The following is a 26,044-nucleotide window of genomic DNA, read 5'->3' on the forward strand; positions in this document are numbered from 1 at the left end:
ATAACAAATTACAAATCTTGTTCAGTATACCTGGCAACAGGTAAAGAATAGTAAGCTTATGTTGAGATCAGTGCCCACCTTTTTCCTTAGCTTGCTTTTTTGGTAATAAAAATATGAATATCTGTAAAAATGAAAAGCAGGAATTCAGTGCAAGACAAACATAGAAAATAAAGAACTACTAAAAATCAGAAACAATACGACCTGAGCAAATGAAGAAAATGTTTAAATTGAGGTAACAAAGCATAGTACTTACTATGTTTTATCTGCTAGTATAATGCTGTTGGTTTCAGTGGAGATAGGTTAGCAGAGAGTTTGTTCCAATGTGTTAAATACTTTAAAAACACAGGATAGCAAAATACTCTATTCTGTTGCTAAAGGATGACAGAGAACCCTATCCTGAGCTTTCTTATTCACAAGAGCAGTTCTTCCTCAGATGGGTAGTTCTACCAGTTTAAAGACTACAGTACTCTCACATGGGATATTTAGGGGTTTTCAAGGACAGGCCTAATGGAAGGCAGTGAAACAGAAAGTGACTCACAGGAGCATAATTGTTTTTTGCAGAAAGTGTTTTAAAGTCAAATACATTTTGTATCTTCTAATCTTGTGTGTGGTGTAAACCCATTAATTTTTTTTTATACCACGGTGATATGACTAAGGTATCTGAGACAGAGCGAGAAGATCTGGAGGAATCAGAAAAGGTTCAGCACTGGGTGGAAAGACTTTGTCAGACACGGTTAGAACAAATCTCCTCTGTGGAGAATGATTCTCCTGAGGTAAAAGAAAGCTCTTGCTTATCCCTCCACTGTGATATCTAAATTACTTTTGTATGTTTCATAGACTGGCAGGGAGATTTTGCAGGGTGTCAGTGAGAAAAACCTGTCCCGTTCTTTCCCATTTCAGCCTTTAAGATTGACATAGACAGCATTTAGCATTTGACATCTGCACATTTTTCAGGGTGCTATCTTTTTTGGAAAATGCATTACCATTGATAAATGTGACCACATGACATCCACTGAAAAGCAGCGTGACCACTTGACAGTTCTGTATCCTCTTAGTTGACCCTGCTAGATTGGCTAGGATGGCTTTTGCTAGCCATATTAAAACTCGAGGCTATGAGGACTTTACCACCAAGAACGGTAAGGCAAGAACACTCTGAGGATGGAATCATTGATATTCAGGATCTTGAATGCAACCTAGTACCGTGGAGAGCTAGGGATAACAAAGGGCCAAATCATAGCCTCACTTGAAAATATGTAAGGGAAGGGGACAAAAGCTGAGAGAACTCTAAAAGAGTCACTTAATAAACTTTTATTCAAATCTTCCCTTTAAAGGGGAGGAGTTTGAGGAGAGGGGGCACACAGAGAAAGGTTTATGGCCTTATAATTCCACACCCACAGAGAGGTTTTCCCACCATCCCGCAGATCTGGCTCCCCTCCCAGCACAGTTGCTTCAGGAGGAACACAGCTTTCTGATGACTTCCCTTGGGAATGAACAATAACAGCTGCAGAGGGGACCCATGGCGATCTCCCACTTGAATCATTCTAGAGTCAGCAGAGAGCATCTGGTCTTCTGTTCCTCCTGGCCCAGTGCCCAAAGCCTTATGGCTCTCCAATGGAAGAGTCTCTTGAGGAGAGGGATATGTTTGTGCAGAAATTCCCCACACCTTCTGCACTCACTAGCTGCAAACTGGTGGATTGCAGTCCCCTTCGGTGGTGGAAATGAAGGGGGCATGATACTAGGGCCAGATTCCTGGACATATTTTCAGAGCTCTGTTGCTCGGAACTGTTTACTAGCACACTACTGTATTTACGCTGCCACTAATTACTTTATTACCGTAAAACTATTTGAGGAGATTAAACTGGTATAAATCGAGAGAACAGGTTGGTTGTGAGGAATTAACCTGTCTAAGCTAACAGCCATTATGTATTATTATTTGTTATTAATTGTAATATATCCTTAAAACAAGCAGCAGTTCCCAAGGGTTGGAGAGCAGCCAATGCGGTAGCCATTCTTAGATGGTGGAGCCACTCTATGGTACTGACAGATTTAGCTGAGACTATCATTATGGACAGAGCAGTAATCCACCTGAAGAAGTAAAGTCAAATAAGACTAGGATAAATATCTTGGTTTTTCTAGGGATAATTTATGCCTCTTTAATTGTTCCTCCAGGGAGTGGACAAAATAGTGGGTAAGAGAACACTGATTAAGTGAACTTTCACAAACATTTTAACATGATCCATGACAAATGACTACTGGAAACATTTAGACCACATACATATAGAATCCCTTCTCCACTGCTCCAAATCTGGATTAATGTATTCACTTCTGCACAATAGCTAGTTCCTGTATTGACTCCTTTGGAGTTCTTAAGCCCAGCAAGGACTCAAGCTCTGCATGGGCTACTCAGCATTATCTAAGCTCTGCGTAGATTTGCTTGAACAACACCAAACTCATGGAGACTAAATCAAGCACTTCCCCTCCTCCCACATATGTGCGCCACCAGCATGCATACAGCTTCCACGCATCAGGACATGCACCACCACCTTCGTCACATACACAGTTCAGGTGGATGTATTCCCAGAGCTGCTTATCAGACACTCCGGACTCTAGGGTGGTATTAGGTTGGCTGGGGTATTGTAACTCTGAATTCCCTAGCACTCTATTTTGTCCTTTAAACTTTAGTGCTGATTAAGGATGTTCCTCTTATTGATATGTATTGACAACCTTTACTCCAGATTCATGGCTTTTTTTTTTTTAATCTGGTCTGGAAATCCTTTTAAATGACTCTAGAATTTCAGGAGCTGCCTGTAAAGTGCTCTCCTTTTACATCAGCCACTTTTGCAATGAGCAATTTTTTCCTGTTTGTTTTGCTTTTTGTGTCTGCTCTTTTTATTTGCACAGCAATTATGCACTGTATTTCTATTCACTGTATTTTTTTAAAACTGGGGTAAGTGCTCTTTGTACACAAAAAGGCTCCAGGAAAAAGTTGTGTACGTGTTTTTTTAATAGGAACCCAAGACCTTACAGTACTGAGTTAAATATAGCTTGTGGTGTCCTGCTACTTGCTTTTAGTTTGTTCAGGTCCATTATAGGCAAGTGCACAGTTAAGGCAGGTCTTTGTTGTCATTACACTAGCTGACAAGTGGACATACTTCTGCTTCTCCTTCTGCTACATCAGTGCGGAGGTTTGCAGGTGGTCTGCAGCTTCACACCACAGACCTTGATGATATTAACCTGGATGAAGTTGACAAGCCTACAAAACGCATAGCACCTCTCCCTCCACAACCTCACACAACTTCTGCAATATCAGCAGCTCATCCACTTTCTTCACCAAATGTCCCATCTTCAAGAGGTCCAGCCCCTTCACCTTCTGCAGCTTCACGGGTGACTTTATCATCATCCACTGGGATGCATACTCCCGCACCTCCTCCCACTGCTTCCTTACCCAGTCAACCCATTGGATCTCTCTGTCGTCCACCCACCCTCTTAGAAGAAAGAATGGGAAACCACAGTTACCATTCTTCTGGCCCTACAGAGTCCTTGAATGGCTGGGAAGCAAAAAATTACAGAGGAAGATCTACGTTTGGACCCATTAGCTCTCAGAATAATGAAAAGACCTACTTATCAAGCCCAAAGGTATAATTTAATTATATTCTCCTCTCATTGAATATACATCATTCTCATTAGTGATGTATCTAAATAGCAGGTGGAGAATATGCCTTGTGTGTTTGCTCTACATAATGTTCCAGATCTTCTGCATCCAAATATCATTTGCAGAATGCATTAGTTAATAGCATCTTTTGTGCTTGACCATTATTACCTACAGCCCTTCATATTTTAAATACAAAGAAATCATGTGACCTATTTCACTACAGAAACACAAAAAGTAGGTTATTTTGTAGTTGAATGAGATATAAAGTATTTATAAAGCAGAATATTAGTATTCAGCTAATATGGTTTAAATATGACCCTGAATTGTTTTACTCAGGGAAAGTAGTGGATAGAGAACACTAGGTTGAAGTCACATGCTCAGAAACTTTTGAAGTGAGCACCAACAGTAGTCCTTTGATGGGAACAAGACTAAACATTCTTACTACAAATCTGAATGGTTTGACCTTTCAGTAGTTAGTTTTCTGGGGAAATACTCTGATTGTCCCTTATTACAAACTCACTAGGTTTATTCCAAAAGAGGATTCTATACTGAATATTACAAAAAAATTCATATATTAAATCCCATTATTCAGGGAAAAATATTTCTGTGACTTCATCATACAAGTATTTTGCTTTATTAAGGACTATAACATCAGGCACATACTCAAATCTTTGTAATAAAAGATCTTTCTGCAGATATTTTATACTAGTTTCAAACAGTTCAGCTGGGACCCTTTGGGGTAGTTTTTCTGCATGTTTTTCTGCACGAATTCACTGCATTGTGTGCTGTGGTTTTCTGCAAGATCATTTGGAATAATAATTACTTTGTATTGTGGGTATTGCAGCTGAACAGGGGAAGGGCACAGGATTAAAATGACTTCTTAGTTCTTTGTGAAAATGTGTAGATTATTTCTATTTGATGGATAGTTTTAAAAGAGTGAATTATGAATCTTTGTTTTGTTATAAACAGTCTGATTAACAAGGGGACTCCATAAACATAGTTTATAATCACATTTCAAGAATACTTAAGCTTCTCTGGAATTAGAATGACAACTACATCTTTTTATGGAAGATGGGTTTTCTAAATGTTCTCTAAATCAGTGGTTCTCAACCTTTTTGGGCTCAGGAGCCATTTATACATTTTTATGGCTTGTCGTAACCCAATAAATATTCTGGGGGTGAAGGCCCTGGGTGGTTTCTAATCCACATTAGGCAGCTAAATAAGTGACCTAATCTTCAAAAGTTCTAAGCCCCCACCAGCTGCCAACCAAACTCAATAACAGGTAGGTCTGAGAGGAGATTTTAGCTCTTAATAAAATATTAATATTGAGCTAATCTTACTCTATTATATGCATTATATCCATTGTTTTGTCTTCAGTGGGGTTTCACATCAGAATCTGGCCTAGTTATATAGTTCCATTACTAAAGTCAGGTAGATTATCCCATTCTGCCTATTGTGGGGTTTTTTATACCTTCCTCCTACATATCTGATACTAAACACTAGACATGATAGTGGAACACCTGGACCTTGGGTTTGGTCCAGCTGAGTTCAGAATCTGGCCTGTTGTGCCTGTTTCCTTCTTAAATAGCTTAGTTTATATTATTTGGGCTAAACACAAACATTTGATGTTCCCAAAGAAGTAACTGGTTTCCTTCCTCATATCTCATCCTCTGGCTAGGTTACTCCCAATCAACTGAATAAATCTATCTGATTTTAAATACGAGACCCTGTTGTTAGACCAGCCAAAGTTGAAGTAAACAGAGATGTATTACTCTGGTCTCATAAACTTCCTTTCCTAATGTTATACACATAGGTTTCTAAATCTTTTCAGCATCAATAATTTTCTTCACCTTGGCCATTTAATTGCAAGTTCTGCCAGGTGCTTGCTGGTGCTGAAGGAGTCAAATTCCCTGTCAAAAATTATTGGCTATGAATTGTTCATAGATGTGGCATGAATTGATTTGAGCATCATAAGTATCATTAGTAGATATACAGTAATGAAGGTATTGTTGTTTAGGGTTTAAGAAACTCCTCTCATGTTGGCAAAATATCATCTGCATCAAGCAATCCACTGGTATGTCATAAATGTTTAATAATTAATATACTTTTTTTAATGAGCTTTCAATGTAATGCTAGTGTCAAGGAATTTAAAAAGGGGATGATTTCAGATGGGTGCAGGATATGATTCCCCCCCTTGAAAAATGGCCATCATATCTTTGCATTCAGATGTGTAAGGCAGTCATTGCATTTACAAGATACCGGTAATATTACCCTCCATGTACCTATTAGCAGTGCTAAGCTCTAACAGTATAAAAGACTTTCTCTACAATGAGTCTTCACTTTTCAACAGTCTCAGAAATATAAGCTTGAAGCATGCATGTTGCATGTACGATATTTTTTCTATGTACTGTGTATTTGTGTTTCTGTCAGGGTGACACACAACATAGTTACAATCCTATGTATTTTAAATGCAGCTTGGGATAGCGTCACAGCTGAAAAATATAGCCCAATATAACCAGTCTTTGATTGTTTTACTGAAAGTGTATGTAGACATTGGGTCATATTAGAAAAGATATGTGTGCTAAGAAAGGATGTAGTCCCCAGTTTCCAGTAGCATGCAAGTATTATGTTAGTGGAAGGTATTTTTTAAATTTCTTCCTATAATAAATTCACAAACCTCACAAACTGCTACCATAACATAGGTCTGTTCAGTCCCCCTTTATGTTCCATGATACAATACATACATATTTGCTAGATACAGTGAATAAACACTTGAAAAAGTACGTGTCCAGTTTGATAGACTGGCATATAGGGAAAAGTCTCTGGAATACATTTCTTAGAGGTTGTTATGGGCTTACCCATGCACTGTATAGCACTGGTGTGGAGAATGTGTAGAAAAGAAAAAGACGATGGAGAACCTTTTCACCTTCCTGTGGGACAGCAGAACAGGATCCCTCTTTTATGCACAGGAGTGAGATGGGAGAAGACCCAGCTGATGCATTGGCCCTTATAATATACCTGCAGGAAGCATGGTCTGAGGGTTATGGGTGTATCTTGTCCACTAGGTGGGTTAATACATATGCCACCCACAGCAGCATGTAGTAGCTGGCAGATGTTCAGATACACATGGTTCCTTGCTTAGAGGAGCAGTAATTTTTACCTCCTTCTTGAGATGGCCGTTCCACCTTTTGTCAATCCCCACCTGTCTGATAGGGAATGTACCAGTCTACATCCCCACTTCCCAATGTTGCACTGGCCAGGGCTAGATTTGTCGCGTGTGTGTAGAATAAAAACAAACTAAAAAAAGAAGCTTCAGGAATGTGTGCTTTTAAAGAAAGAAACCACATATGAAACCATAGTATTTCCTAAACATTGGAAATTGAGTTTAACGGAGATCATAGTTTAATGGATATCAGGAACTTATTTGATTGGAAAATAGTTTCTCTATACTGTGGCTATTAGATTAGACCAGTGGTGGGCAATCTGAGGCCTGCAGGCCGTACACAGCCCGTCAGGGTAATCCGTTGGCTGGCCACCATAGACTCATAGACATTAAGGTCAGAAGGGACCATTATGATTGTCTAGTCTGACTTCCTGCACAATGCAGGCCACAGAATGTCACCCACCCACTCCTGCAATAAACCTCTCACCTATGTCTGAGCTATTGAAGTCCTCAAATCATGGTTTAAAGACTTCAAGGTGCAGAGAATCTTCCAGCAAGTGACCCGTGTCCCATGCTGCAGAGGAAGGTGAAAAACCCCAGGGCCTCTTCCAATCTGCCCTGGAGGAAAATTCCTTCCTGACCCCAAATATGGCGATCAGCTGAATCCTGAGCATGTGGGCAAGTTCCACTAGCCAGATACCCAGGAGAGAATTCTTTGTAGTAACTCAAATCCCACCCCATCTAACATCCCCATCACAGGCATTGGGTCTAGTTACCATGAATAGTTAAAGATCAATTAATTGCCAAAATCATGTTATCCCATCATACCATCTCCTCCATAAACTTATCGAGTTTAATCTTGAAGCCAGATAGGTCTTTTGCCCCCACTGCTTCCCTTGGAAAGCTATTCCAAAACTTCACTCCTCTGATGGTTAGAAACCTTTGTCTAATTTCAAGTCTAAACTTCCCGACGGCCAGTTTACATCCTTTTGTTCTTGTGTCCACATTTGTACTGAGCTTAAATAATTCCTCCCCCTCTCTGGAATTTATCCTTCTGATATAGAGAGCAATCATATCTCCCCTAAGCCTTCTTTTGGTTAGGCTAAACAAGCCAAGCTCCTTGAGTCTCCTTTCATAAGACAGGTTTTCCATTCCTTGGATCATCCTAGTAGGCCTTCTCTGTACCTGTTCCAGTTTGAATTCATCCTTCTTAAACATGGGAGACCAGAACTGCACACAATATTCCAGATGAGGTCTCATCAGTGCTTTGCATAATAGTACTAACACCTCCTTATCTCTACTGGAAATACCTCACCTGATGCTTCCCAAGTCCGCATTAGCTTTTTTCACGGCCATATCACATTGGCGGCTCATAGTCATCCTGTGGTCAATCAATACTCCAAGGTCCTTCTCCTCTGTTACTTCTAATGGATGCATCCCCAGCTTATAACTAAAATTCTGTTATTAATCCCTAAATGCATGACCTTACACTTCTCACTATTAAATTTCATCCTATTACTCCAGTTTACAAGGTCATCCAGATCCTCCTGTACGATATCCCGGTCCTTCTCTAAATTGGCAATACCTCCCAGCTTTGTATCATCCGCAAACCTTATTAGCACACTCCCACTTTTTGTGCCGAGGTCAATAATAAAAAGAATAAATAAGATTGGTCCCAAAACTGATCCCTGAGGAACTCCACAGGTAACCTTCCTCCAGCTTGACAGCTCATCTTTCAGTATGACCCACCGTAGTCTCTCCTTTAACCAGTTCCTTATCCACCTTTCAATTTTCATATTGATTCCCATCTTTTCCAATTTAACTAATAATTCCCCATGTGGCACCGTATCAAACGCCTTACTGAAATCTAGGTAAATTAGATCCACTGCGTTTCCTTTGTCTAAAAAAATCTGTTACCTTCTAAAAGAAGGAGATCAGTTTGTTTACATTTGCACAGCCACCCACAGCTCCCAGTGGCCGTGGTTCGCCATTTCCGAACTGTCTGGTGGCCTGCCAGCAGATTACCCTGATGGGCAGGTTGCCCACCACTGGATTAGAGTAGACTGTTTCACAAAGTTCAGTACAGCTGCCATTTTTATATGGCAAAGACACTGATAAATACTGTGCCATGGTTAAGTTTCATTTTCTCACAAGGGATGACATTCACTCCTGTGCATAGGGCCAACACAAGGCTCAGGCAACACTTAAGCCTGAAATGGATAATGAAGAAGTTCATTATTGGTTTAAAAGTCCTCAGGTATTCATTATCCCATGATAACTAATCTAAAACTTCAGACTCATTTCCTGGTAAGCTATAAAAAATGGACATTTTTGAAGATGTGAAGGAGACTTGCATAGCAAATATTTTAAAGAGTCTGTAAGCTAGCACTAGAGATATTCCAAGGTTCCTGCATTCGGGAAAGGTCTATCAGTGATAAGCAACTTGTGGTTCCAAGTATCAGACAAGTATCTCTTCATATCCCCTTGATGTCTTCAAATGTGAAAACATCACTAGTTTGTCACAGAAAGGATGAATAAAGGAAAAAGAAATTCACTTTGGTCTCTCCAAAAAAAGTGATGGTTCATACAACTACTCATATTCTTAAGCGAGTGTGATAAAGAGCCATTTTTCAGAACACCCGTTTGCCTGAAAATGGTTCGTATTGGTTTTGATTCAAGACTGGCCAGATCTGAGTTTCTTCCACTAGGTCACTCTGTAGAGCCAGGTTTCTGGAAATAAGTGTGACTCCTGGGGATATTATCCTGATCCAGTGCAACTTCAGAGAGTTGATCACTATGAACGCTCAGATTCTTCTGAGATCATTTAAGCAATAGATTTTGTGTGGGTAAACACTACACTGCTCAAGGGAATTCTCTCGTGACTTTCAAAGACCTGGCTCCAAAACTTTTCTCTAAATTCTAAAAAATACTCCTTTTTGCTGTAAAAATGGGATTGTGTAACCAATTTACTGGAAATTCTTCAGATCATTTCCATAATAACAGCTTGTACTACATGGATGATATCTGGAATACATCATGTTTCCTATGAGAAATGTCAACCGGAGTAGCTGGAGCTGAGTCAGAACCTAAACCCATAGGGCTCAGTCCTGAACTCTTTATTCAGACAAAACTCTCATTGACGTCAGTGGAGGTTTTGCCTGAATAAGGAGTGTAGGATCAGGCACCTAATTTGTACATGTCAGATGATTAACTCTGAAATGCCTCAGAGTATCCACTGTATTTCATAGAGTAAAGGGACTAAGTACTGCGACTAACTCTTGATCTCAGCCCAAGATGAGTGATTTTTAATATGTTTCTAATGGAATAATAATAATAAATTACAGGCCTGGTGAATTTCACTTTTGAAGATCAGTTTAGCCACCTGACTGCAGTATATCTTTAACAGTATCACAATTCCAATTCAGGTTCGCTGTCTCATTACATTAATCGTTTTAGCATTACTTCTTTAGCTCTTAAATCAGTTCACTGCCTCTATGGGATAAGTGCCAAATGCAGGGATAAAATTTTCCATCATCCCTCTGAAGTCATGGTTTAAGGAAGAGAAGCCATTATTTAGCTCTACCAGGAATTACATTATGTTTTATCTTATTATCATTATAGATCAGTTAATAAAATACTTCTGACAGCTTTTTGTTATACTAGTGGCAATAAGTTCATAGCAATGAAGTGATGTATGCAATATGAGTGGTTTGCACAAATTGCATTGTCTATAATTCTCTTAAATTGAACCCCGATAGCAATTTGCTCCAAGCCCACCTACCCAGCGTCAGCCAGTGGTACCTATAGTCTCTAAGCCAGTCATGCTGCAACCTGATCCTAACTTTATGGTCAGGCCAATAATCAAACCGGAGGCCCTGGTAAGACTTTTCTAATATTCTTTTCTGAGTGTGGTAAAGTTGTAGGAATTTCTCTTGTTGAATTGTCTTTAAAGTTTGTCCTTGTGTTCTCCTAACCATAAACCACGTTGAATTGTTCTGAATAATCAGACATGGTAAGTGTTAAAGGTCTCTGTGTGGCTTTGTGAATAGAGTCACTCTATCTCACAGCAAGAAGTTTGGAGGGTTTTTTATATATTTTTATTTTTATTTCATACATTGTTTTGATTTGATCATTTTTGTGTTCATTCATTCAAAAAGTCAAATTTTTCATAAGTGGCAAGATTGTCAATGTTAATTTTTGCCTTTACAAAGAAACAAAAGTTATATGATTTATACACATTTCAAATTCTTCCCTTCCCAAGGAAAACATGTACATTGTTAATATTAAATTGGACCATACAATAGACTAGTATTGTGGTTGTCCTGTTAAGTGTTACACAAGTAGATTTTTTTTCACATCTGTTTCCAGTGTATATAAAGATGTATTGTGCTCTGACCAAAATCTTAGACTAAAAATGTTTGGGCTGAATTTTGTTGTATTAAGGACTACGAGGTTTGGCCTTTTGAGAGCAGAAGAGATCATGAGTAATTTAGAAGATAAGGACTCAATCTTGAAGTCTTTATTCTGGAAAAACTACCATTTAAGTCAATGGAAGTTCGCCTGAGTAAGAATTGATGTCCCAGAGCTGCGACCATTAGTGACAATTATTCATGAGAACAATCCGATTGACTAAATTTCTTAAATGGATGCATAAGAACATAAGAATAGCTATACTGGGTCAGCCCAAAGGTCCATCTAGCCCAGTATCCTGTCTTCTGACAGCAGCCAACGCCAGGTGCCCCAGAGGGAATGAACAGAACAGGTAATCATCAAGTGATCCATCCCCAGTTGCCCATTCCCAGCTTCTGGCAAACAAAGGCCAGGGACACCATCCCTGCCCATCCTGGCTAACAGCCATTGATGGACCTATCCTCCATGAACTTATCTAGTTCTTTTTTGAACCTTGTTATGGTCTTGGCCTTCACAACATCCTCTGGCAAGGAGTTCCACAGGTTGACTGTGCATTGTGTGAAAAAATATTTCCTTTTGTTTGTTTTAAACCTGCTGCCTATTAATTTCATTTGGTTCTTGTTTTATGAGAAGGAGTAAATAACACTTCCGTCATTTACTTTCTCCATGCCAGTCATGATTTTGTAGACCTCTATCATATCCCCCCTTAGTTGTCTCTTTTCCAAACTGAAAAGTTCCAGTCTTATTAATCTCTCCTCAAACGGAAGCCATTCCGTACCCCTAATCATTTGTGTTGCCCTTTTCTGAACTTTTTTCAATTCCAATATATCTCTTTTTTTGAGATGGGATGACCACATCTGCACATAACATTCAAGATATGGGCATACCATGAATTATACAGAGGCAATATGCAATTTTCTGTCTTATTATCTATCCCTTTTTTAATAATTCCTAACATTCTGTTAGCTTTTTTGACTGCCGCTGCACATTGAGTGGATGTTTTCAGAGAACTATCCACAGTAACTCCAAGATCTCTTTCTTGAGTGGTGACAGCTAATTTAGACGCCATCATTTTATATGTATAGTTTTATTGCAGTTTTGCCTATTACATCATGAGTGATGCTAGTAGGGTAGGCCCTGATCCAATGCCCATTGAGATCAGTAGAAAGTCTCCTTAATGATGAAAAATAAATCCCATCGGCACTTAAAATTCTTGAATTACAGGGTTGTGTTATGAATTCTAAACTCTAAAAATTAACTTGCATATTAAATTGTCATGTATTAAAATACTCAGAATGTTCTGCTTTAATAATGTAGGTTTCAGAGTAGCAGCCATGTTAGTCTGTATTCGCAAAAAGAAAAGGAGTACTTGTGGCACCTTAGAGACTAACCAATTTATTTGAGCATAAGCTTTTGTGAGCGATGAAGTGAGCTGTAGCTCATGAAAGCTTATGCTCAAATAAATTCGTTAGTCTCTAAGGTGCCACAAGTACTCCTTTTCTTTTTTTAATAAAGTCGTGATTCTTGTTCCTCTGTTTTCAACATTACAATGAAAACAGATACAGTAGCTGTTTAATGATCATTCTTTTTATCAAAAACACATTCAGCCCAGAACTGCTATGTTATACATGTTCTCAAGCCACTATGTGCATAAGAGAGCTAATTTTTACAAGATAAATATTAATTCCTGCCCATGCATCAAGAGGCAGGACCGTGATTTTGTAATGGGTAAAAAGACTGTGAATGTAGATATTCCATTCAATTGTATACATGGAAATTTCATTTTAGTTTGGAATGTGTGAAATAACTAATAATTCAATCATTTACCAAGCAATTTGAAATTGGTCAGGAGAAAAGACCAAAATGATAAGGTGTCAATCTTCTTTATTCCCAAATTGCTTTATATTATTAGTTGGGAATTCATGGATATGGGGAGAAAATATTCTTCTGATATGATTTTCAAAGCAAATTACTTTGTAAATTGCATTTGTAATTCCACTTTTTAACTTCCAACTATGACTTAGTCCTTTATGGTTGTTTGTACTGTCCACAGGTAGGGTCTCAGTACATTGTAAACTGGGGTTTAATATTTAAATAATGTAAAAAGATGGAACAGTTTTTTTTATTATCCAGGAAAAATGCAGGCTACCACGTGCTTAACAGGCAGAGTTTATACAGGATCTCTCCTGAAAAGTCTAAAAATAAATTTGTTTCACAGAGAGGGAATAATGTTTGTCATCATTTCTGATTGATGTAAATGTTTAGAAATAGGACTAGTTCATCGGTTTCTTCAATTCACTGTGTGAAATCACCAAAGGCAAGATAGTTTTCCTTTGCTAATGCCTTTTCTTATTTTCTTGCACATGACCTATAAAGATCCTCCCATCCTGATTCTGTATATAGTACAACCTACATAGTTCCTCCCACCTTGTTTCTGTATATGGTAAAAAGTTGTGTGTATCAATCATTGGAGACTGATTTTTGAGGAATTCGTTGAATTGTGTTCTGACAGTCAAAAAGAGGTTTGGATTTTAGTCAAGCAAACTGTTAGCTAGGCAGCCCAACGGGGGCAAGAAAATAATAATAAAAAACCCAACTGAGGGCAAAATGCCTTCCAGTCGACAAGGGAAGAAGTCTTCCAAGTAGAAGAAGTGGTTTCTCTATCTATTCTTATTTAAGTCTACAGCTGTGTCTACATTACTGTAACAAACCTGCAGCACCACGTCTCAGAACCCAGGTCAATTGACTTGGACTTGGGCTGCGAGGCTAAACATCGCATTGTAGACATTTGGGCTCAGGCTGGTTTCCGAGCCTGGGCTACAGCCCTAACATGTACACAGCAAGTTTTAAGTCTTGCAGCCTGAGCCCCATGAGTCGAAGGCAGCTGATCTGAGCCAGCCACAGCTGTGCTGCAGGTCTTTTATTGCAGCGTTACCATATCTTTCATATTAATTGGATTCAGCCCAGTAAACCCAAGTCTTCCATCTACTCAAGTACAGATAAATGACTTGAATGTATGGATGGAGAAATACATGTGAAGGTAAACCCTGAGTGTGCCTATATGCCGATATGTGGGCAAATGCAGTGGGAATGCTCTGCTTGTGCTGTGCTATCGAGAATACAGCAGCAGCTCATGGAGGAGCTGCACACAGTTTGGCACAGAGAACTCGATGGATCGCTGCAATGAAGCAGTGCTGGGGATGTGGGGATTTCCAAAGGCAAAACCTCATGTTTGAAGGGAGCTGCAGGCAATGTCTCCCACATACCTTAAACAATCCTGTTGCAATTATTAGAAAGCTCTGAGGCATTTGTGCTAATGAGTCCTACCTTCAAATCCCCTGTGGTTGAGCACAGTTTTCCTGAGGGAAAGATTTATTACTTGAGTTTTGTTCCAGTTTTCAGGATTTGGGGCTTGATTCTGCACGATGGGAGTGAAGCAGATCCTTGGCTGTTAGCCTGTACCCGGCCTACACTAAAGCATGTAGGTGTCTTTCACCACCTCAGTTGCTCAGCTGCACTGATGTTGGTGCCCTGGTTTTGCCCACAACACTAATACTGAAAATGTATGAACATTTTCCTAAGTAGCCACATTTATTTGCAATCTTGTTGAAAAGCTGCCCAGACAGGGGCAATAAACATATACACCTTCTGAATTTAGAAATGTATAATACCCTCACTTAGCCTGTGAGTGGAAAGTTCTTAAAAGAAGACCCCAATCTCTTCCCCTAATTGGGTAGACTTTTTTCATTATGTTTTATCACAAAGTCTTTGTAATTTCATGTGACACTTAGTATGAAATTATTCCAAACTATAGCATTTCTATTTTATTAGCATGCATGTAGTAGTCTGAGGGTAACAAAATCGATTCAGCATTGTATTGGGTTCAGGAAAATATAGGAACTACCATTTTAATCCTCATTTTGGACCAAAAATCTCCCAACTATTTCCATATTGGGGTCTTGGAGACCCCCTAGTATGTCAAAATTGGAAAAATACATGGGATGCATTTAAAACTGACTTCATTGTAACCAGTGAACTGTAAATCTATGAACAAGTTAAAACATTCCTAGATTCAGAAGTACACTACACAGTATTTATGTTGGGGTCTAACTGACCTGGTGAACACACACATTTTAAAAATAGCTACACGCTACACGGGTGTCGCGTCTAACAGACCCCGTTTTTAGACAATGAAAACAGATAGCAACAGCAGCATTATAAAAGGCACAAACGCAGCAAAGTGGTAGTAAATGGCTTACCACTTTGAACAAATAGAGCAAATAAGCTGACATATATTCTGAGCATACAACATTTTTACATTTTGAACATTTGTTATGTGTTTTCCTGCCTCGTTCTCCAGAACAAATGTAGCATCTTCCCTGTTTCTTAGGCTCTGGATCAGTACCCAGCACACAGATACTACTTTCCTAGAAGCCTGAAGCAAGGCTGCTATGTTCCTTTCCTGCACCAGTGGCTTCACCATTTCTGTGCTCAGGTCCCTGTGAAACATCCGTCTCTTTCTCAAATGCTTATGTCAGGTGTGATTCAACAAAATCCAAACAATATATGCATTCAGACATGCAATGTGCATTTGCAATGCAACAGTAAGTCTTTGCCACAGCAACAGCATCTGTCAAGTGTGAGCTTGCCAGAAACTAGTATCTCACAATTGTGGCTTCCTCAGAAACTTTCTAGCAAGTGTAAGCTTCCCAGAAGATCAGTGTGATGGGATTATCTTGAAAGAAACTCAATTTGCTGTACAATTGTGATGATACCTGTGGGGAACATTAACTGGGATCTCACAGACCCCCAGGATGCTTTTGGTGCATTTTTTTTTAAATAAAAACCACTGAAACTGTTGATTAAAACAATGCTGAAAGATTCATATAATCATATCATTACTGCTGCCTCAACATAAAAGCAATCTGATGTTGGAATGCATAATTAAATTGGGATCTAACAGACCCCAATACCTTTTGAGTCATTTTTTCACTACACAAAAATCACAACAAGTATGCAGATAAAACCAATGCTAATTGGTTGTCCGCATCATAGTTTGAGAATACTTAAAGAAGAGGCAATGTTTTATTTAAATTTTTGTATGTGCTTGGAGTTCAAAAGACCCCCAAAGACTTTGGAAGTGTAGAACTTTTATTTTCCCCATTGACTACCATTGAGGGGTCCAACTGATCTCATTACCTTTTAAGTGACTTTTTTGCTACACAAAATCCTACAAAAAGTGGAAACATGGTCAAATTGATGAGTACAAAAGAACAGCACAAGTATGTAGGGACAAAATCAGAAAGGCTAAGACACCAAATTAGTTACACCTGGCAAGGAACATAAAAGGTAATAAGAAGATGTTCTTTAAATACATTAGGAACAAGAGAAAGATGAAGGAAAGTGTAGGTCTTCTGTTTAGTGGGGGAAGGAGCGCTAATAACGCATGACATCAAAAAAACTGACATGCTTAATGCGTAGTTTGCCTCAGTCTTCACTAAAAAGGTTAATGACGACCAGATACTCAACACAATTAATTTAGACAACCAGGGGGAAGCAATGCAAGCCAAAATAGGGAAAGTTAAAGAATATTTAAATAAGTTAGATATATGCAAGTCATGAGGGCCTGATGAAATTCATCCCAGAATATTTAAGGAAATAGATAAAGCAATCTCGGCACCATTAGCAATTATCTTTGAGAACATAAGAACACCCATACTGGGTCAGACCAAAGGTCCATCTAGCCCAGTAGCCTACCTTCTGACAGGTTTCAGAGTAACAGCCGTGTTAGTCTGTATTCACAAAAAGAAAAGGAGTACTTGTGGCACCTTAGAGACTAACCAATTTATTTGAGCATAAGCTTTCGTGAGCTACAGCTCGCTTCATCGGATGCATACTGTGGAAACTGCAGAAGACATTATATACACAGAGACCATGAAACAATACCTCCTCCCACTCTCTTGCTGGTAATAGCTTATCTAAAGTGATCACTGTCCTTACAATGTGTATGATAATCAAGTTGGGCCATTTCCAGCACAAATCCAGGTTTTCTCACCCTCCGCCCCCCCCCCCCCCCCCCCCCCACACACACACACAAACTCACTCTCCTGCTGGTAATAGCCCATCCAAAGTGACCACTCTCTTTACAATGTGTATGATAATCAAGGTGGGCCATTTCCAGCACAAATCCAGGTTTTCTCCCCCCCTTTCCAAAAACCACACACACAAACTCACTTTCCTGCTGGTAATAGCTTATCCAAAGTGACCACTCTCCTTACAATGTGTATGAAAATCAAGGTGGGCCATTTCCAGCACAAATCCAGGTTTTCTCACCCCCCCACCCCCATACACACACAAACTCACTCTCCTGCTGGTAATAGCTCATCCAAAGTGACCACTCTCCCTACAATGTGCATAATAATCAAGGTGGGCCATTTCCAGCACAAATCCAGGTTTTCTCCCCCCCTTTCCAAAAACCACACACACAAACTCACTCTCCTGCTGGTAATAGCTTATCCAAAGTGACCACTCTCCTTACAATGTGTATGAAAATCAAGGTGGGCCATTTCCAGCATAAATCCAAGTTTAACCAGAACGTCGGGGGGGGGGGGGGGGGGTTAGGGAAAAACAAGGGGAAATAGGCTACCTTGCATAATGACTTAGCCACTCCCAGTCTCTATTTAAGCCTAAATTAATAGTATCCAATTTGCAAATGAATTCCAATTCAGCAGTTTCTCGCTGGAGTCTGGATTTGAAGTTTTTTTGTTATAAGATAGCGACTTTCATGTCTGTAATTGCGTGACCAGAGAGATTGAAGTGTTCTCCGACTGGTTTATGAATGTTATAATTCTTGACATCTGATTTGTGTCCATTTATTCTTTTGCGTAGAGACTGTCCAGTTTGACCAATGTACATGGCAGAGGGGCATTGCTGGCACATGATGGCATATATCACGTTGGTGGATGTGCAGGTGAACAAGCCTCTGATAGTGTGGCTGATGTTATTAGGCCCTGTGATGGTGTCCCCTGAATAGATATGTGGGCACAGTTGCCAACGGGCTTTGTTGCAAGGATAGGTTCCTGGGTTAGTGGTTCTGTTGTGTGGTATGTGGTTGTTGGTGAGTATTTGCTTCAGGTTGGGGGGCTGTCTGTAGGCAAGGACTGGCCTGTCTCCCAAGACAGGGGTGTGTGGAGGGTGAGAAAACCTGGATTTGTGCTGGAAATGGCCCAACTTGATTATCATACACATTGTAAGGACAGTGATCACTTTAGATAAGCTATTACCAGCAGGAGAGTGGGGGAAGAGGTATTGTTTCATCGTCTCTGTGTATATAATGTCTTCTGCAGTTTCCACAGTATGCATCCGATGAAGTGAGCTGTAGCTCACGAAAGCTTATGCTCAAATAAATTGGTTAGTCTCTAAGGTGCCACAAGTACTCCTTTTCTTTTTACCTTCTGACAGTGACCAATGCCAGGTGTCCCAGAGGGAATGAACAGGCAATCATCACGTGATCCGTTCCCTGTCATTTATTCCCAGCTTCTGGCAAACAGAGGCTAGGGACACCATCCCTGCCCATCCTGGCTAATAGCCGTTGATGGACCTATCCTCCATTAATTTATCTAGTTCTTTTTTGAACCCTGTTATAGGACTCCTGGAGGATGGAAGAAGTCCCGGAAGACTGGAGAAGGGAAAACATAGTACCTGTCTTCAAAAAGGGGAAGGAGGAGGACCCAGGGAATTATAGACCAGTCAGCCTAACCTCAATACCTGGAAAGATACTGGAGCAAATTATTAAACCATCAATTTGTAAGCACCTGGAGGATAATAGGGTTATAAGGAATAGTCAGCATGGATTTGTCAAGAATAAATCATGCTGAACCAATTTAATTTCCTTCATTGATAGGCTTACTGACCTAGTGAATCGGGGGAAGCAGTAGATGTGATATACCTTGATTTTAATAAGGCTGTTGACAGAGTTCTGTATGACATTCTCATAAGCAAACTAAGGAAGTGTGGTCTAGATGAAATTACTATAAAGTGGGTGCACAACTGGTTGGAAGACCGCACTCCAAGAGTAGTTGCAATTGCTTGATGTCAAGCTGGGAGGGTGTATCTAATGGGGTCTCGCAGGTGTCAGGCCTGGGTCTGGTACTATTCACTATTTTCATTATTGACTTGGATAGTGGAGGAGAGAGTACGCTTATAAAATGTGCAGATGACACCAAGCTAGGTGGGGTTGCAAGCACTTTGGTGAGCAGGTTTAAAATTCAAAATGACATTGACAAATTGGAGAATTGGTTTGAATTCAACAAGATGAATTTCAGTAAAGACAAGTGAAAAGTACAGTACTTCACTTAGGAAGGAAAACTCGAATGTACAGCTACAAAACGGGGAATAACTGTCTAGGTGGTAGTACTGCTGAAAAGGATCTGGGGGTTACAGTGGCTCACAAACTGAATATGAGTCATCAATGTGCAGCGGCTGCAAAAAAGGCTAATGTGATTCTGGGGTGTATTAAAAGGAGTGTTGTGTATAAGACACCTGAGGTAATTGTCCCACTCTACTCGATGCAGGTGAAGCCCCAGCTGGAGTACTGTGTCCAAGTCTGGGCACCACAATTTAGGGAAGATGTGGACAAATTGGAAGGAGTCCAGAGGAGAGTGACAAAAATAATAAAAGGTTTAGAAAACCTGACCTATGAGGAAATGTTAAAAAACTGGGCATGTTTAGTCTTGAAAAAAGAAGACTGGGTGTGGGGGGGGTACCTGATAAGAGTCTTCCAAAATGTTAAGGCCTATTATAAAGAAGACAGTGATCAATTGTTCTCCATGGCCACTGAAGGTAAGATAAAAAAGTAATGGGATTAATCTGCAGCAAGGAGATTTAGGTTCGATGTTAGGAAAAATGTTATAAAGTAGGTAAGCTCTGGAATTGGCTTCCAAGCGAGGTCATGGAATCCCTATCATTGGAAGCTTTTAATAAAAAGTTGGACAAACACCTGTCAGGAATGGTCTAGGTTTACTTGGTCCTGGCACCATCCAAGGGGCTGAACTTAATAACTTCTCGAGGTCCCTTCCAGCCCTACATTTCTGTGATTCTCTGAAAAACCACAACAGGCATGATGATAAAACTAATGTGGAAAGATGGACCTCATCCTAGTCTGAGAATACTTAATGTACGAAGAGACACAGATTTGGCACAAAAAATTGTGTTTACATTTTTGTGCACATTGGAGTAAGATAGCCCCTAAAACATTAGGAGGTTAAATCTCATTTAAGTGTTACTAACCAATACTTTGAAAGTGCTGCTAGGCAATCAAATGGAGGCAAAATAGAGTAAAAACAGCATCTGCTTGACTTGCTCCTGTAAATAATTCCAAGCAAGTCAATGGGACTCTTCATTTAAGTAAAATGAGTAGCATTTGATCCTTAGACAATAGAACTATTCCTCCGAAATAGACCTCAGAACTCCACAATCAAATTGAACTAATTTATCAAGCAGAGACATTTGAAGAATGCCCCCATCCAGGACCAAATCCTCATGTCCCTACAGCTTACCCATTCCTTAGGAGAATTGTGTGTTATTCCGTGGAATTAACCCTGCAAGATGGGGAGTAGCCTGATGGGAAAGAGAAATCTTAAAATAACTCTGTTGTCATTCATCCATACATTTTCAAAACATTGGCCAAGTTTTTTGCATTAAAGTTTCCATAGATTTGAGTGGGAATTGCATAACATAGATTGAGCAGATCTCTCTCTGAAAATTTAGGGGTGAAATGAAGCCTGATAAACAAAATGATTTTAAGAAATCTCTTGAAATGGAAATGTGCATTAATTATTTAGGGCCTGATTCTTCCCTCCAGCCCCCCATTCAGTAATACTTGACTCCATGAGTACTCTCCATTGAAAGTACTCAATGGAATTAGTACTACTAAATGTCAGAGTGAACCACACCCTTTATAAGGAAGAAGGATGAAGAGAAATTAGATAGGTTGGTTGATTTTTATTTACAGGAAAAAAATTAATGTCTGCTTTGGCAATTTTCTTTCTTTTGCAGCCACAAGAGATGTTTAAAAGGATGGTGGTTTACAATTCATCATTTAGATCTAACAAAAAACAAGTAAAATAACACTTTCCCTCTTTGTTTGTGTGGTACTTTTTTGTTTTGACTGTTCATAGATGATAACCCTTTCTTTTTCTCTTTCCTTTTTTGTTGACAAACTTTTCAGACCAAAGATGCACTATTGCCCTAATGCATGGAAACTATTACTCTTTATAATCTTTCAATGCGTGCATGTGTTCTCCTAAACAGACGCTAAATATAGAGAATGAGAAGAGAGTAGATACCATAGGACAAATTCTCTCTTCAGCTACTCATGTACTCGCTGATAGTTTTAGGATAGTTGGGCATCTATAACCAAGGTCGAAATATAAAAAAATAATCAATTGTCTGACATTCCAGTGCTGGTTGTTTCTCTTTGTTACATACTCTGCTGCTTGTGCCATCTGTTGTAATAGGTGTATTGTTTTCCAGAGCAAATAGCTAACTGGTATAGAATTATTATTGATTGACTAGATTTTTAAATGAAATCATAGGAAATGGAGATGGAAAAGATCTGTTAAATCATCTAGTCCAACACTTTTCCAATACAGGATTGGTCCCCATGATACTACTCCTAGTGCTTCTGTCCAGTTTCAAATAAACCAAGTGATGAGGTTCCCTTGGAAAGCTATTGCATGGTGTACTACAGTTTGGTCACATTTCACCATGATGAAATAATCCCTGGTCATTGCTTAACATGAGGGAAATTTGCTTTTTTTCTTTGCTGTTAAATGTACCAGGTCATGTACAAAGCATCTTTACTATTGCCAGTTATGTTGGATTTGTTACAATGTTCTATGGAACATCAGTAGAACATGACCGAGCAATTGCTTGAATTCAGAACCAGCAGTGAAGAGCAAATAATAACTGTTTTCTTTTATTTTAGTAGTTGTGTGCCTTTCATGACATTTATTTTTACATGGGCTTTTTTAAAAAGTGAAAGGGTTTTATGGATCATTTTTCTTGGAGAACAACCCAGTTTCAATGCAATATACTAGATATCAGGAAACTAAAAATTCTCGGTGTTGGAAAAGTTTACACTATATATAATATATTCTCAGGAAAATGGAGACTTAGGGTTGTATGCATTTGATTCAGAGCTGTTGTGTTTTTGTAAGTGCTGTCAAATTAATAAACCATTTGAATAACTGTGAAATGTGACAAATCCCTTCAATCCACAGCAAGCAGGATAATCATGCACTGATAAAAAAGATTAAATCTCTGGTTAAAATGTTCTATTGGCTATTGTTTTCCATGATTTTAGCATGCACTTTTCTGTTTTATTACTCTTCTCCAGATATGATATTGACTAGAAAAATGGAGAATGAATTAGAATTAAACAGCATATTCTTTGCAGGTGAACATATTTTAATCATTAATATTTTCCCTTGTGGTTTTTAAAATTCTCAGATCATCAGATTAGTAACATGTGAAACATTGGCCCAGATCCTGCAATTGGATCCACATGGAAGGACCTCTGCAGCCATGCAGAGCACCATTGCCTTCAGTGTGGCTCCACAAGGTTGCAAAGATCTACTTGTAAAAATCTAGTTTTGGATGAGCAAGGAGTACTGGATTGGTCTTAGACAACAAGAAGTCAGATTCTGGGGCTGATTGCTACTGAATGGTATTATAATCTGCTTGTATAACATTAGCATATTCAGAAAACCTATTCATTTATTTTTACTTAATTTTAGTTCTCCCTGGTTGTTTTGGGATTTTTATTTACTTGTTGTTGTTTTTTAAAATTGCTTGGTTGCTGCTAAATATGTAGGATGGGATTTCAGTGGCCAACTCCCATTGGCTTAGGCCCTTTGCAACTTTCAACATTATGCTTCATCTATATGTCTATGCAAATGGCTGCTTGGGCTACCAAATATACAGCATTTCTAGAGTCATTCTGTTCATAGTTACATGCATTCAATCCCATGAACCCAAAGGGAGCTGCATGTTTAGTAAATGAACAGACTTTGACTACCTACCCTCCAGTAGAGCTGGGCAACATTTTTCGGACTAATAGTTCATTCACTGGAAAACACAGTTTTGAGTCGATCACAACTATTTGCAAATTTGTGTCAAGTTTGCAGAATAGTTTTGAGCAAACCAAAAAACGTCTAAATGTTTTAGTAATGTTGAAGTGACACTTTTCATTTTGATTTTCAGGCATTTTGATGAAAGGAAAGGAGGATTAGATTCAGCAAGTGGGAATGAATGATTATAAATTGCCACTGTGAATAGCAGTGGATAGTCAAATGGGCCAGACAAAGAGAGTGAGAATAATTCTACAGGCTGGTAGTTAGGGGATTCACCTAGGATGTGGGTGGTACAGGTTCAATTCCATACCGCAATGACTCTTTAATTCTTTCTGAAAAGTGGAACAGTTGCAAGAGGAGAGATTGAGAAAGGCCATCCCAGAATATCCCATCGCCCAGTGGTCAGGGCACGCTCCTGTGGTGTGGAAGACCCATGCTGAAATCCATTCTACACATCAGCTGTAGGGGGAGGGGGAAAATTGAACCCAGGTGTCCCACATCCCAATTGAGTGCCCTAATCGCCGGGCTTATAAGGAAGGCACCACTACGTCCTTCTCCTCATCCAGCAACCTTGTGAATCTACTCCTCCTTTTCTCTCTCGTTTTGGTCAAAATGCCTGAAATTTAAACAATTGGTTTTCAATGAAACATTTTGTTTTGACTTGAGGCATTTTTGACTTTTCAGCTGACCTAGAATTTTTGAAAAATGCCCATTTCAGTTGACCGAAAACAAAACTTTTTAAATATTTTTTGGAATTTCTCATGAACCAAAAAAATCCATGCTTTATTCACTCTACCTTCTAGTCCCATAAGAGGTGGCAAGTCTCTTCCCCAAAGAGGCACTTCTGTAACCTGAGGGCAAGATTGGGCCGTTGAGGGTTTTTTTCATCTGGTTTTGCCACTTGACTGAAATATTAGCCCTCTCCTGAATGTGGAATGTTCAGAGCACTGAATACACTGCGAATGACTGTGGTGCCATTTTTCCTGGAAAGTTTAATATATTTCAAAGAATGTGTGGCATTTGTGTGCTTATTGGATCCCGATTGTGTTCTCTTTTTGTTCAAAAGTATCTGTCTACCTATTTATTTATGTTGTTGTTTAAAATATATTTTCCCAAGAAAATTTTCTTCAGGAGCAACATCTGTTTTGGAAGGTCAAGTGGCTTGACCTCAGTTACATAATGAAGCAGTGGTTCTGACCAAATTAGAACTCCTTGCTCAAGGGTGACAGGTTTCAGAGTAGTAGCTATGTTAGTCTGTATCAGCAAAAAACCCGAGGAGTACTTGTGGCACCTTACAGACTAACAAATTTATTTGGGCATAAGCTTTCATGGGCTAAAACCCATGTCATCGGATGCATGCAGTGGAAAATACAGTAGGAAGATATATATATATATACACAGAGAACATGAAAAAATGGGTATTGCCATACAAACTGTAACGAGACTAATCAATTAAGGTGGGCTATTATTGGTCTCATTACAGTTGGTATGGCAACACCCATTTTTTCATGTTCTCTGTGTATAAATATCTTCCTACTGTATTTTCCACTGCATGCATCCGATGACATGGGTTTTAGCCCACGAAAGCTTATGCCCAGATAAATTTGTTAGTCTCTGAGGTGCCACAAGGACTCCTCAGGTTTTTTGCTGAAGGTTGTTTGCTCCAACACTGTGGTTGTCTAGACCAACCTTTCCTTCTCAGATCAGATACATAAATCAATTATTTAAAATCAGTGGTTCACCTGGATCAGTTTGGTTTCCATTTTCATTGTAAAATTTACAATAATAATTAAAATATAATCATAATATTAATTTATCTAGTATCTAACATGCTGTCTAGGTGCATGAATACAATTTTAAGGATGAAATCCTAGCTGCATTGAAATCTATGGCAAATCTCCCATTGACTTCAGTGAGGTCAAGATTTTATCTCCTAAGATTTTAATTGAACATGCTAAATACTGGGTGAGCTGGCTAACTGATAACTAAAAGATTTAGCAAGACCTCCCCATAGCCCTTTCACCAAAAGGGGTCTTGAACCCCTACGCATCATCCTGTCAGGGAAAAGCCTCTAATAATGGACAGGGTCTGGCTATGTGTGCTGAAGGGTTAACTCTGTTAGAGCAGTGGGAGCAGAGTCAAGTGCTGGAATTGCAGAGTGAGAAGCACTGTTGCCATGGGCTCTGTGGTGAGAAACACTGCTACACAAGAGGGCAGTCGCACTAGCTGAGTCTGGAATATTCTTCAGAAGCAGCCCTGAGCATAGTGCACTGGAGTAATTCACGCTGGGGGTGAACAAGGCCTGTATGACTCTGATACGGTCCATGCCCCAGAGGAAAGATCACAAGTGCTTAGACAGATTCAGATGGACAAAAGCACTTTTGGTTACTGCTGCAACTTGGGCATTTAAGAGCAGCCAAGAAGACAATGGACACAACATAGCGCTCCTCTTGTTAACAAAAGGTGGAGAAACCTCTGTTTCAGCTAGACATTGGGGTAGCCAAGAGACTCTGTCACCTGTATTCAGTGAAATAGAGACTGAGTCTGAGGGTAGATGGAGAGGCCAAATTAGACCAGTGAGACTGATGTTAAGCACGGCACCCCTGGCATATACCTAGTATCCCTTCACCTACCGTGTCAATGATTGAAGGACCCGGACTCCCACAATCAATCTTCCTGTCTCCA

At 39.4% G+C, this 26,044-nt stretch overlaps 1 protein-coding gene across 1 annotated transcript in view; it reads left to right on the forward strand.

The window, feature by feature from the left end:
* Nucleotides 1–26,044, forward strand: part of USH1C (USH1 protein network component harmonin) — a 95,988-nt gene that overhangs the window by 61,116 nt on the left and 8,828 nt on the right. The window contains exons 17-20 of the mRNA XM_077819953.1: nucleotides 657–773; nucleotides 3,136–3,636; nucleotides 10,574–10,693; nucleotides 21,282–21,344. Coding sequence (XP_077676079.1) covers nucleotides 657–773; nucleotides 3,136–3,636; nucleotides 10,574–10,693; nucleotides 21,282–21,344 — 801 coding nt within the window. The remainder of the gene's footprint in view (nucleotides 1–656; nucleotides 774–3,135; nucleotides 3,637–10,573; nucleotides 10,694–21,281; nucleotides 21,345–26,044) is intronic.

Source organism: Eretmochelys imbricata, chromosome 6, assembly GCF_965152235.1.
Source record: "Eretmochelys imbricata isolate rEreImb1 chromosome 6, rEreImb1.hap1, whole genome shotgun sequence".
Taxonomy (NCBI): Eukaryota; Metazoa; Chordata; order Testudines; family Cheloniidae; genus Eretmochelys; species Eretmochelys imbricata.